Below are 14,584 nucleotides of genomic sequence, written 5' to 3'. Positions count from 1 at the left end.
ATACATAATGCAAACAACAACGGTGATAGTGGGCAGCCCTGTCTGGTCCCATTCCTGATCTTGATTTGCTTCGATTGATATCCCGAGAGTCTGATAAACGCATCCGGCGTAGAGTACAACTTTTTTAACCCCATATAAAATGGACCCTTGATTCCTACCTTATTTAGGACTGCTAGCATGTAATCCCAATTGATCCTGTCAAATGCCTTCTCCGCATAAAGAGTAAGGAGCAGAGAAGGCATTCCTTTATTTGTTGCAAAATTTATCAAGTCTATGATCTTTCTTACATTGTCTGGGGCTTCTCTTTGAGCTATGAATCCCACTTGGTCAGTATTTATTAAATTTGTGATGGGGGTAGCCAATCGATTTGCCAAAATTTTGGTGAAAAGTTTGAGGTCCTAATTTATTAGTGAAATTGGCCTATAATTTTGACAATATTGTTTGCATTTCCCCGGCTTTGGGATAATTGTCACCCTCGCAGTCAATATATCTTGTGGTATGTCTGTACCTTGCAAAATATTATTAAAAATAGTTACTAGATGTGGTACCACCGATTTTTGAAGATCTTTATAAAAAGAGCCTGGGAACCCGTCCGGACCCGGGGCTTTATTTCTCTTTAATTCTTTAATGGCTTGGTTTATCTCCTGAATTGTTATAGGTGCATTAAGCAGATCTAGATCCTCTTGGGGGATTTTTTTTAGTGAGCTACTCTCCAGGAACCTATCTAATTCTTTTTGTTTATCTACTGCAATATTGGGTTGTGGCAAGTTATAGAGTGAGTTGTAGTAGTTGGCAAACTCATTAGCTATCTGCAGGGGATCATTGGTTACTGATCCATTTGTTAATTGTATTTGTGGGATGGTGGAGGCTCTGGTCATATGTTTTAATTTATTTGCTAATAATTTGTCAGGTTTATTACCATATGTGTAGTATCTTGTATCGACTGCTTTGAAGGAGGAGATTGCCTCTTTATCAAGCATTAGGTTAAGTTCCTCACTTTTCTTGTAATACATTTTTACATAATCATACATAATATATAAGAAAACATAGCATTATGAAAGAGTATTCAGTAATAATCATAATGGTGCATCTAATAATTGATTGGTGAATATTCACAATACAAGAAAATTTCCTGTTTTTTTAATTTAAAAATTGACTTGCACTTCTTAAAAGCAGCCATGGGGTATTTCTTGTATATGTTCATTAAATTCTACCTTGTGTTTTCATAAGAGATAAAGGCATTGGGTAATAAGGTATTATATACAGCCTTCTCTCAGACCTAGGTATAAGGATTTTTTAATCACTTTTAAATGTCTCACCAGTACTGGTTCAACCCAAGTGTGATAGAATATCAGATTTACGCTTACTGATACACCAGTGTTTTCACACCAAATCAGAAACCATACGAAAGCCAGCCATCATGGCACACACTATCAGTTCATACCTATGACACCCAGAGTAATTTTGGAGATAATTCCCTTTATTCTTTTAATATAAATACTCTAATTCAGTGGAGGGGTTAATGTGCAAAGGGGCTTCAAACCCCTTAGACTTCTTGTGGGAACATTCCTACCTATTTCAGTAGTTAGCGGTAATTTATCCACCAGTAATGATGCAGTTATATTTTGCATTAATACATTGATTTGTGAGTTTGTATGTGTGTGTGTGGGGGGGGAATCTCATATGTAATAATGTAATTACAGGTTACATTTATTTTAAAAAATTATTAATGGTATTTATTTATTTATTACCTGCTGATTGTGATTGCACCAACATAGAAAAGGACTCATCGGCCGCAATTAACATGCCAATTGCTATCATACAATACAGGGAGTGCAGAATTATTCGGCAAGTTGTATTTTTGAGGAATAATTTTATTATTGAACAACAACCATGTTCTCAATGAACCCAAAAAACTCATTAATATCAAAGCTGAATAGTTTTGGAAGTAGTTTTTAGTTTGTTTTTAGTTATAGCTATTTTAGGGGGATATCTGTGTGTGCAGGTGACTAATACTGTGCAAAATTATTAGGCAACTTAACAAAAAACAAATATATACCCGTTTCAATTATTTATTTTTACCAGTGAAACCAATATAACATCTCAACATTCACAAATATACATTTCTGACATTCAAAAACAAAACAAAAACAAATCAGTGACCAATATAGCCACCTTTCTTTGCAAGGACACTCAAAAGCCTGCCATCCATGGATTCTGTCAGTGTTTTGATCTGTTCACCATCAACATTGTGTGCAGCAGCAACCACAGCCTCCCAGACACTGTTCAGAGAGGTGTACTGTTTTCCCTCCTTGTAAATCTCACATTTGATGATGGACCACAGGTTCTCAATGGGGTTCAGATCAGGTGAACAAGGAGGCCATGTCATTAGATTTTCTTCTTTTATACCCTTTCTTGCCAGCCACGCTGTGGAGTACTTGGACGCGTGTGATGGAGCATTGTCCTGCATGAAAATCATGTTTTTCTTGAAGGATGCAGACTTCTTCCTGTACCACTGCTTGAAGAAGGTGTCTTCCAGAAACTGGCAGTAGGACTGGGAGTTGAGCTTGACTCCATCCTCAACCCGAAAAGGCCCCACAAGCTCATCTTTGATGATACCAGCCCAAACCAGTACTCCACCTCCACCTTGCTGGCGTCTGAGTCGGACTGGAGCTCTCTGCCCTTTACCAATCCAGCCACGGGCCCATTCATCTGGCCCATCAAGACTCACTCTCATTTCATCAGTCCATAAAACCTTAGAAAAATCAGTCTTGAGATATTTCTTGGCCCAGTCTTGACGTTTAAGCTTGTGTGTCTTGTTCAGTGGTGGTCGTCTTTCAGCCTTTCTTACCTTGGCCATGTCTCTGAGTATTGCACACCTTGTGCTTTTGGGCACTCCAGTGATGTTGCAGCTCTGAAATATGGCCAAACTGGTGGCAAGTGGCATCTTGGCAGCTGCACGCTTGACTTTTCTCAGTTCATGGGCAGTTATTTTGCGCCTTGGTTTTTCCACACGCTTCTTGCGACCCTGTTGACTATTTTGAATGAAACGCTTGATTGTTCGATGATCACGCTTCAGAAGTTTTGCAATTTTAAGAGTGCTGCATCCCTCTGCAAGATATCTCACTATTTTTTACTTTTCTGAGCCTGTCAAGTCCTTCTTTTGACCCATTTTGCCAAAGGAAAGGAAGTTGCCTAATAATTATGCACACCTGATATAGGGTGTTGATGTCATTAGACCACACCCCTTCTCATTACAGAGATGCACATCACCTAATATGCTTAATTGGTAGTAGGCTTTCGAGCCTATACAGCTTGGAGTAAGACAACATGCATAAAGAGGATGATGTGGTCAAAATACTAATTTGCCTAATAATTCTGCACTCCCTGTAGATGCTTACCAACCCTATAATGATAATGTTGCAGATAAGGTCCTTTTTTAGGGAAGCCGCTATTATTTGTTTTAACAACATTTATCAAAAACCTAAAAACATGAAACATGATCCATCTCTTTCATAAAAGATATTCCAGGTAATATAGCAAAGTACATTTTTGTTGAGAAATGTACACATTTTGTAATAACAGACTACTGTCCAAGAGGGATTTAAAATGTAATATAATAATAATAATAACAACGGTAATAATACAAATAATCATACTACTACTACTATTAATAATAATAATTATAATAATAATAATTATTATTACAATAATAATAATCATACTTCTACTACATAATAATAATAATAATTATAATAATAACCAAACTACTACTACTAATAATAATAATAACCATACTACTACTAATAATAATAATAATTATAATAATAATAATAACCATACTACTACTACTACTACTACTAATAATAATAATAATAATAATAACCATACTACTACTACTAATAATAATTATAATAATAATAATAATAACCATACTACTACTAATAATAATAATAATTGTTATTATTATTTTAATTATTATTATTATAAAATAATAATAATATTTTTGAACATTTACATATCATGAATTACATATATACTACAAACATCATTAAACATAGATATATTAGATTAGACTAAGCAACATGAGTTACTTATATCTACAACAAAATATGTTTGCTGAATAATATGCATCATATTTTATTGCTTTAATTTTTTTTATGAAACTAGATTTTTGTAGGAAAAAAGAAGATTTAAGATTGTGAAGTATTTCCTACCGTGTATGCATAGCAAAGGATAACATAAAAACTGAGTATTTACATAATTCCCTGTTTTGTATGTATCTTGTCTGTTTTCCCAGCTGTCAGTGATACTCCATTTCCTTGCCAACAAAGAGATTATGAGCAGCTAGAATCAAACACTGGTCTCACCCTTGACAAGTGTTATCTACTGTGTCATTGGCTCTGTCCCACTTAGCACAGTTTGCTTCGTTTACAAATACATGAGAAAAAAGGAGTAATGCATTGGAGCATATGTCCCAAATATGTTCTTTTCCTATTAGTTAAATTCTTGTAATAAAAACTCTGCATCTGAAAATGGTTATAAATCTCAGAGATGTACTAAAACCAGACTGTAATATAATTATAATTGTAAAAACGTTTGTTTTAAATGTTAGTGTTGGAAAACCACACAAAGCTCTATGCAATTTTATATATTTTTTTTTTTAAAAAGGGGAAATTTAAATTTTATTGAAAGCACTTTAAAGAAACCGTCGGCTCCAGAATTGTTATTGTTTTAAAAGATAGATATATTATATTATATATAATATACTTTGTACCTCTGTGATTACTTTGTATCTAAGCCTCTGCAGACTGCCCCCTTATATCAGTTCTTTTGACAGACTTGCATTTTAGCCAATCAGTGCTGACTCCTAGCTAACTCCACTGGAATGAGCACAATGTTATCTATTTGGCAAACATGAACTAGTGATGTCTAGCTGTAAAAAAAAACTGTCAAAATGCACTGATATAAGAAGCTGCCTTAAAGGGCCTTGACATTAGCATATGAGCCTATCTAGGTTTACCTTTCAACAAAGAATACCAAGAAAACAAAGCAAATTTGATGATAAAAGTAAATGGGAAATGTGACGTGAGTCACCATGATCTGGTGGCCTGTTATGGAACACTCTTTGGGCAGGGGGTATATGGGCTTAAGGATACCCACAGACTCCATGGAAATGTGGAATTTTATATGCTGGACACCCCATGTACTTTCATAACTCTGTCTTATGTCCATGCCATCCTGTATCCATAGATACAGGATGGGTACAGTGTTTGAGTGCCCATTGTGTGAGCAAATGTAACTCTTTAAACTAAGTGGGCATAAAGGACTTAATGTTTAATAAGATCTGTTTTAATGTTTTCTAATAAGAGATGTTTACGTTTCAGATCTGATTGTGTCTCAGGAGTCTTTCTTGTTAAACTGATTGTGTTCCTTTGTGATTATATTAATGGGACAGTATACACTAGATTTTTCTGTGCATAAATGTTTTGTAGATGATCCTTGTATATAGCCCATACAGGTTTGTTTGTTTTTTAAATGGATAGTTTTATTGTTTTTAAATGACATTGCTCTGATTTTCAGACTCCTAACCAAGCCCCAAAGTTTTAGGAGAATACCGACGTATACCTACTCCAGCTTGCTTCTGTTAGCGTAAAGGGTCTTTTCATATGCAGAGGAAGGGGGGGGGGGAGTATCTGCTGTTTCCCACTTGCAGTGGGTGTTCTAGTAACCTTTTAAACAGTGCTAAACTGGAAGCTTTTAAGTACGTTTTTAAACGGTTTTATACTGGATATTTATATCAGTATCTGTGCATATTATTCTTTATTGTAGTGTCTATTACATGCAGTTATATGAAAATTGGTGTATACTGTCCCTTTAACTAGACTGCCTAAAATCATATTTTCTGAGTACACTTCCCCCCAGTTAATTAAGTGGATATGTTAATCTGTTTTACCTGTGAATAGACAATTGTTTAGAGGTGTGATATATTGTTTATATGTTTGTTTTACTGTTTAACCAATTCCTTCTGTATGCTGGAGCTCTGTGATTCTGGAAAACCAGGATGTACAAATATGTGTGCTGCTTTTAACCCCTTAAGGACAAGGCCATTTTTTAATTGTCTTACCCTTAAAGGGACAGTCAACCCAAAAAGAAATATTACTCCTACAGATAAAGTTTACTAGGACAAATAGTTTAAACTGTAGCCCCATTTTGCTAACTATATAGTTTTTAAGTAAAATTACTTACTACATGTCCCTCTGCCGTTTTGAAATGGCCGCCAGCCTCCTGCTGTATTTCGTCATCTTCCTTCCTCTTCTGCCTGTAACTTTTTTATCCGCCGCATTCCCGTTTTTGGCGCATGCGTAATGCGCTGATTTTAGTGAAGGGGCCTTTTGATGCAGGAACTAAAAACAACCGCTCAGTATCCTAGAGGTTCCTATATGCGGCGGACCAGTTTGGCTTCTCTTCATCTACCGCCGCTTATAGGAACCACTAGGATCCTGAGCGGTCCTGCTGTATAGCTATGTAGTTCTGTACTTGCCATTTGTCTGACAATAGATTGCCCTTGTCATGGATTTTTTTTAGCGAGAAGTCATGAGTTATGATTGTAGCACATACAATTTAGATCTGCATGTTTTTGTTGTTCTGTTTCGGATAGCATTGAAAGACCTAACCTTGGAAATAAAGACATGAAATTCTGGATGTACACATAAGCATTGCAATCTCAATTCTGAGCTAGTACGCGCATCGTGTGGTTGTGGATTTAATAAGGAAAAGGTTCTTGTTGTTGTCGGAGTTGTATACATTAGCTTGAAATCATGAAAGCTTTCAGCCCATAAGATCTGTGAGGATAAACAGCCTAACGGAGCACAGTATATCTAGGAGCAAGACACCTGTGGATGACCCCATGAGCCTGCTGTACAACATGAATGACTGCTATTCCAAGCTGAAGGAACTGGTGCAGAGTATTCCACAGAACAAGAAAGTCAGCAAGATGGAAATTCTGCAGCACGTCATAGATTACATTCTGGATCTGCAGATCGCCTTGGATTCCCAACCGACCATCGTCAGTCTCCATCATTCCTGGCTGGGACCAAATTCCTCATCCACCAGGACACCACTGACCCTCCTAAACACAGACATCAGCATCTTGTCATTGCAGGCATCTGAATTGTTATTAGAGTTTATCACGAATGACAGGAACCTAGACACCTGGGCACTCCAACTGCAGCGCTATTCTTTGCTTTTTTTTGCAAGTTATAGGGCAATAAATACAAGTAGTACTTGTCTATTTCCAAACCATTTTTTTCCCCAAAATTAGCGATAGTTACGTTGTTACACTGATATCTGTTAGGAATCCCGGAATATCCCTTTACATGTATATATATATATATATATTTTTTTTAATAGACAACCCAAAGTATTATTGTACCCTCATACGTATGGGCTTAGTGTATATAGGTTTTAAAATATAACTTTTCAACTGTATTAGTTTTATTTAAAAATGGTTACACACAATAAAAACAGTTGCAGCAAGTAAAAGTGGTTTTCAAACTAATGTAGTGAAAAGGGTGGATAGTTACAAATTCTTATCCTGAATTCCCACCTAAAGAGGATTTGTGGTAAATCTTAATGGTAAAGGTATGTTTGTAATCTGCTGTGGGCTAACATCCATAAAAAATGGGGCCAAACCTATTAGGGGCCACTATTCAGACAAAGTGTGTTTTTTACCTCACTGAGTTTTATATGGATACTAAAATAAATTGTACCCATATGTACTCTGTGATAGAGTATTGCAACAGTAGTAGTATGGCTATGTATTGATACCTTGTAAGTTACGTGTAGTTTGCACTTATATATACAGGGAGTGCAGAATTATTAGGCAAATGAGTATTTTGACCACATCATCCTCTTTATGCATGTTGTCTTACTCCAAGCTGTATAGGCTCGAAAGCCTACTACCAATTAAGCATATTAGGTGATGTGCATCTCTGTAATGAGAAGGGGTGTGGTCTAATGACATCAACACCCTATATCAGGTGTGCATAATTATTAGACAACTTCCTTTCCTTTGGCAAAATGGGTCAAAAGAAGGACTTGACAGGCTCAGAAAAGTAAAAAATAGTGAGATATCTTGCAGAGGGATGCAGCACTCTTAAAATTGCAAAGCTTCTGAAGCATGATCATCGAACAATCAAGCGTTTCATTCAAAATAGTCAACAGGGTCTCAAGAAGCATGTGGAAAAACCAAGGTGCAAAATAACTGCCCATGAACTGAGAAAAGTCAAGCGTGCAGCTGCCAAGATGCCACTTGCCACCAGTTTGGCCATATTTCAGAGCTGCAACATCACTGGAGTGCCCAAAAGCACAAGGTGTGCAATACTCAAAGACATGGCCAAGGTAAGAAAGGCTGAAAGACGACCACCACTGAACAAGACACACAAGCTGAAACGTCAAGACTGGGCCAAGAAATATCTCAAGACTGATTTTTCTAAGGTTTTATGGACTGATTAAATGAGAGTGAGTCTTGATGGGCCAGATGGATGGGCCCATGGCTGGATTGGTAAAGGGCAGAGAGCTCCAGTCCGACTCAGACGCCAGCAAGGTGGAGGTGGAGTACTGGTTTGGGCTGGTATCATCAAAGATGAGCTTGTGGGGCCTTTTCGGGTTGAGGATGGAGTCAAGCTCAACTCCCAGTCCTACTGCCAGTTTCTGGAAGACACCTTCTTCAAGCAGTGGTACAGGAAGAAGTCTGCATCCTTCAAGAAAAACATGATTTTCATGCAGGACAATGCTCCATCACACGCGTCCAAGTACTCCACAGCGTGGCTGGCAAGAAAGGGTATAAAAGAAGAAAATCTAATGACATGGCCTCCTTGTTCACCTGATCTGAACCCCATTGAGAACCTGTGGTCCATCATCAAATGTGAGATTTACAAGGAGGGAAAACAGTACACCTCTCTGAACAGTGTCTGGGAGGCTGTGGTTGCTGCTGCACGCAATGTTGATGGTGAACAGATCAAAACACTGACAGAATCCATGGATGGCAGGCTTTTGAGTGTCCTTGCAAAGAAAGGTGGCTATATTGGTCACTGATTTGTTTTTGTTTTGTTTTTGAATGTCAGAAATGTATATTTGTGAATGTTGAGATGTTATATTGGTTTCACTGGTAAAAATAAATAATTGAAATGGGTATATATTTGTTTTTTGTTAAGTTGCCTAATAATTATGCACAGTTATAGTCACCTGCACACACAGATATCCCCCTAAAATAGCTATAACTAAAAACAAACTAAAAACTACTTCCAAAACTATTCAGCTTTGATATTAATGAGTTTTTTGGGTTCATTGAGAACATGGTTGTTGTTCAATAATAAAATTAATCCTCAAAAATACAACTTGCCTAATAATTCTGCACTCCCTGTATAAATTGGTTGCTCCACAGATTAGAGGTTTGTACAGCCCAATATCTAAAATGGAGCATGTGTAGATAAATTAAACCACAGGAGTTACCATGTATTCAAACGTTAAGTTACAGTGTAACCAACGACTTGCCACTAACTTTGTATCAGTTGCTATTGGTTAATTATAAATTATGTTGTCTACTTTTGTTAAAAGATTTTCAGCAACCTCCAAAGGAGTGTAATACTTAGCGAGAAGGCTTATACAGATTACTTGTTAGTGTGCCCATGGGTCACAGTTAGAATATTCATTGCTCCACAGATTAGATTAGAGGTATATCTCCACAGTCATATGTACAGCCCAATATCTAAAATGGAGCATATGTATATAAATGAAACCAGTGTAATACTTAGCAAGGAGGTTTATACAGATTACATGCTAGTGTGCCAATGGGTCACAATTAGAATATTCATTGCTCCACAGATTAGATTAGAGTTATATATCCTCAGTCATATGTACAGCTCAATATCTAAAATGGAGCATATGTTTATAAATGAAACCACAGGAGTTACCGTGTATTCAAACGTTAAGTTACAGTGTAACCAACCACTCGCAACTAACTATGTATCAGTTGCTATTGATTAATTAAAAAGTTACATATCGTATACTTTTATTATAAGATTTTCAGCAACCTACAAAGGAGTGTAATACTTGGCGAGGAGGCTTAACACTAAAGCTCACCACCAGGCAGGTATGTGCAGGATATGCAATTTATTTATTACAGCAGTAACCTAAATCAGCTGGTTTTAGAAACGCCCAACATCAAGACTCCTATAGAGAGGCCTCTCGCCCCACTATGATTTGTATACGCTTAGTATTAAACGTGCAAATAAATAAGGAATGTCTATATGCCCTAAGGTCACACTTAGATTGTGCAGTGTTCCACAAGTTAAGGAATACAGAGGCCACTATAAATTGAGCTCAACGTTTAACCTGTGTATACGTAAATTAAACTTGTTTATAGGGATTGTACTCAGGGCACTGCCGTGTGTCTAAGCACTATACAGTACAGTTTACCCCAGGATTGTCAAGTGTTGCCACTAAAAATACTTATTGTTAGTTGTTAAATATCATATCATATGCTTGTAATTTGTACTGTGGGCAACCACCACAAGAGGTTAGTAAAAGAAATATGAGTAGCACAAAGCTTGCCCTAGGGCAATAATAATTGTGCGGAAATTACAGGTATGTGCTACATAAATACCTTAAATTAACTAGTATCGGATAAGCCCGAACAACAGATCTCCTAAAGAGATACCACTTTCCTCATAGTTGATTAATACATAAGAAATACCACTTAGACTAGTGCAAAATTAAAACTACAGGACACCCAACAATCCTGTCTTTTCTCCCTTAGCATGGCTTTGTCAAAATCTAATCTGTGGAGCAGGAGCAATGAATATTCTAACTGTGACCCATGGACACACTAACAAGTAATCTTTATAAGCCTCCTCGCTAAGTATTATACTGGTTTCATTTATATACATACGCTCCATTTTAGATATTGGGCTGTACATATGACTGGGGAGATATACCTCTAATCTAATTTGTGGAGCAATAAATATTCTAACTGTGACCCATGGGCACACTAACAAGTAATCTGTATAAGCCTCATCGCTAAGTATTACACTCCTTTGGAGTTTGCTGAAAATCTTATAACAAAAGTATACGATATGTAACTTTATAATTAACCAATAGCAACCGATACAAAGTTAGTGGCGAGTCGTTGGTTACACTGTAACTTAACGTTTGAATACATGGTAACTCCTGTGGATTCATTTATCTACACATGCTCCATTTTAGATATAGGGCTGTACATATGACGGTGGAGATATACTTCTAATCTGTGGAGCAACCAATATTCTAATTGTGACCCACGGGCACACTAACAAGTAATTTGTATGTATAAGTGCAAACTACATGTAGCTTACAAGGTATCAATACCTAGCCATACTACTACTGTTGCAATACTCTACCACATAGTACATATGGGTACAATTTATTTTAGTATCCATATAATACTCAGTGAGGTAAACAATATATGAGTACACATTTTGACTGAATAGTGGCCCCTAATAGGTTTGGCCCCATTTTTCAGGGATGTTAGCCCACAGCAAATTACAAACATACCTTTACCATTAAGATTTACCACAAATCCTCTTTAGGTGGGAGTTACTATACATGATATCAATTCAGGATAAGAATTTGTAACTATCCACTCTTTTCACTACATTAGTTTGAAAAACACTTTTACTTGCTGGAATTGTTCTTGTATAAGTTTGTCTCTGATACTCAGCACCTATACACAATTACATAGTATAACTATATAGTAGATTATATTCCATACATTTAAATATAGTGTTGCCTCAAAGTAACAATAGTGGTGCCATTGCTCATCTCTCAAATTTTGCCTTTGTATACCTGGTAACCCAGGATTCTCAATAGAGTACACTCTTTTTCAATTAAATAATGGCTAATCTATATGAAACTGACCGACTAAACAGAAACCAAAGAGGTTAGCAGACCTTAATGAGGTGTTTAACACACCATCTGAAACTCCCTGTACCAATATTAAGGATTGAATGGAATAGGCACTAAGAGATTTACATAAAAACATTCATAAACAAGACAAGGTGTGGTGGAACAAAAATATATTCGATAAATATATTGAGAAAAAACTGATCCCTAGAGGGTTAAGAATTCAGATCTTTCCCGGCATTCAAATTTAAGGACACTAATTTAAATACTGAATATTCTGTCAAAATGATGAGTATTTTGATAAAGCATGATAATGCAGAACATGGCAGATTAGAGGAATTAATTAAAGAACAGAACAACAAACTGAAGGAATTTAAGAGTTTACCAGACTTTGAGACCAGGTATAGAAATACCAGAACGAATTAGATAATTATGAACTAGAAATTAAGAATAACAAACAGGTCAAACTCCACAGAGACATAGCTGATTTCTCCAACAAAAGAGTATACAAATGGGGCAAGAAGTTTGGTCCTAGCAACAGTAGGTGACATCCTAGAGTGCAAATAATAGAGAGTGACATCTCCGAAACAGAAAGTGAAGAATCAGATACTAATATCAATGAGAATGAAAATGAAGAGGGTGCTCCTTCTACCTCTAATATGGAAACAAGACAAGGAAGAAACAAAAGAAATAATTTTTTAGAGGAAGATGCCTCTTCAACTGGAAACCCACCAGGAGAGGAGGCAGGGGCAAGTCCAAAAACCAAACAGGTCAAAAACAAAGACAAACAAAAGAGCGATGCAAAATGCTGGAAACCATAAAAACGCTCAGAGAACCCGTTCTCAAAGATAAGACTGACACATTAAAAATTATTAATTTATCTGACAAAATACTTTCTTGTGACCACATGAGTGTACTATTCAAGGGCATGTCCTTTTGCCCAAATAACCAGTTAGACAAATTTGAAGTTGTGAAGGATATACAACTCTTCTTAAGAAAATTAGTCCTCAAAAAACAGTTTATGAGGAAAAAAGATACTGACTATGAACCTGACAATGATAACACCATGTGGTCAGAAGAAGAAATGTCGACATTATAAAATATGGAAGCACTACTAGGAACCAATGACCATCCCAATACCCCAAAAGACTGGAGAGAACAAATTAAAAACAAATCAAGTTATGTACCCAAGATAAACCAAAATAGAAATATTCAAGTGCTCAATGATATTGTATGTGAAGAAATTACCAATCTGACCCCAGTACCTAAGATACAGAATCTGACATCAGGAGAAAAGGAAGCATTAAAACAATTCCAAAAATGGGATGATTTAATAATCCTCAACTCGGACAAAGGAGGGAATGTGGTGATCTGGCCCACACACCTCTATATAAGAGAGGTAAATAAACAATTAAGGAATGATAAATGTTACAAACAATTGGTGTTTAACCCCACTGAAAACTATCTCAAGGAATATGAAAATATTCTAAATGACGCTTATAAAGATGAGATCATCAACTCTAAAGAAAAGAAATTCTTTTCAGTCCAAAATCCAAAAACTTTGGCATTCTATATCATTCCCAAAGTCCACAAAGATATAAAAAACCCTCCGGGACGTCCCATTGTATCTTGAGTGGGCAATCTCACAGAGAGAACCAGCTAGTTTGTGAATTTTCGTTTAAGAGAATATGTACGTCCTCCGTCATGGATACCATAGAGGTACTTCAGTTACTGAAAAATGTTACAGTTAATACCTCAACCTTCTTGGTAACCACAGATGTGGAAGCATTATATACTAGCATTGGCCATGATCTTGGAATTAAAGGTGTTGAACATTTTTTATCCACATTTTCAGAAGAAGGCTTTCTTCATGACAGATTATTCTTAAACTTCTGGATTTTGTTCTCAAGGACAACTTCTTTGTGTTTGACAAACAATTCTACCTTCAGATCAAGGGTACTGCAATGGGTACAGCATGCGCCCCCACATATGCAAATTTGTTCCTGAAATGGTGGGAACAACATGTAGTATTTATAGATGAAAAATCAAAATATACTGACTACATTCCCATCTGGCGCAGGTACATAGATGACATTTTCTTTATGTGGGAAGGACCCCGAACCATACTGGAAGAATTCTTGAAAGATTTAAACAAGAACAATCTGAACACTAAACTCACATGGCAGATCGACAGTAATGAGGTCACATTTTTGGATTTAAAAATAATCAAACAACCCAATGGGGAGATTCATACAGACCTATATAGGAAAGATACGGCTATGAATACAATTCTGCACCACTCAATTGCTCACTCACCTCACACAGTGGATGCACTCCTCACCGGAGAGTTTCTAAGAATTGGGAGGAACTGTACCAATCTGGAAACATTCAAAATTAGAGCTAAAGATCTGGAAGTCAGACTATTATACAGAAGGTATAGACAGAGGTCCTTAAAAATAGCCAGAAGGAGGGCATTACATACTAATAGGAAATACCTGCTTACACCCAAAGCTAAAGCAAGAGATGACAAGACTAGAGTGATAATGACTTATAATGCTCAATCTGAAACAGTGGTACAGATTATGAATAAACATCTGGGTATCCTCAAGGCAGACCCAATACTAGCATAGATACTAGGTAC

General features: G+C 36.5%; 1 protein-coding gene across 1 annotated transcript; it reads left to right on the top strand.

The window, feature by feature from the left end:
- Positions 1-1,178: 1,178 nt before the first annotated feature.
- On the top strand, positions 1,179-12,764 carry LOC128658142 (DNA-binding protein inhibitor ID-2-like). The gene is made up of 3 exons (XM_053712641.1): positions 1,179-1,183; positions 6,829-7,259; positions 12,535-12,764. Exons 1-3 carry the CDS (start codon positions 1,179-1,181, stop codon positions 12,762-12,764), a joined length of 666 nt encoding a protein of 221 aa, XP_053568616.1.
- Positions 12,765-14,584: the final 1,820 nt, after the last annotated feature.

This window comes from Bombina bombina, chromosome 4 (assembly GCF_027579735.1).
Source record: "Bombina bombina isolate aBomBom1 chromosome 4, aBomBom1.pri, whole genome shotgun sequence".
NCBI classification, from domain to species: Eukaryota; Metazoa; Chordata; class Amphibia; order Anura; family Bombinatoridae; genus Bombina; species Bombina bombina.
The sequence above is the reverse complement of the archived record's forward strand: the minus strand, read 5'-3'. Positions and strand labels throughout refer to the sequence as shown.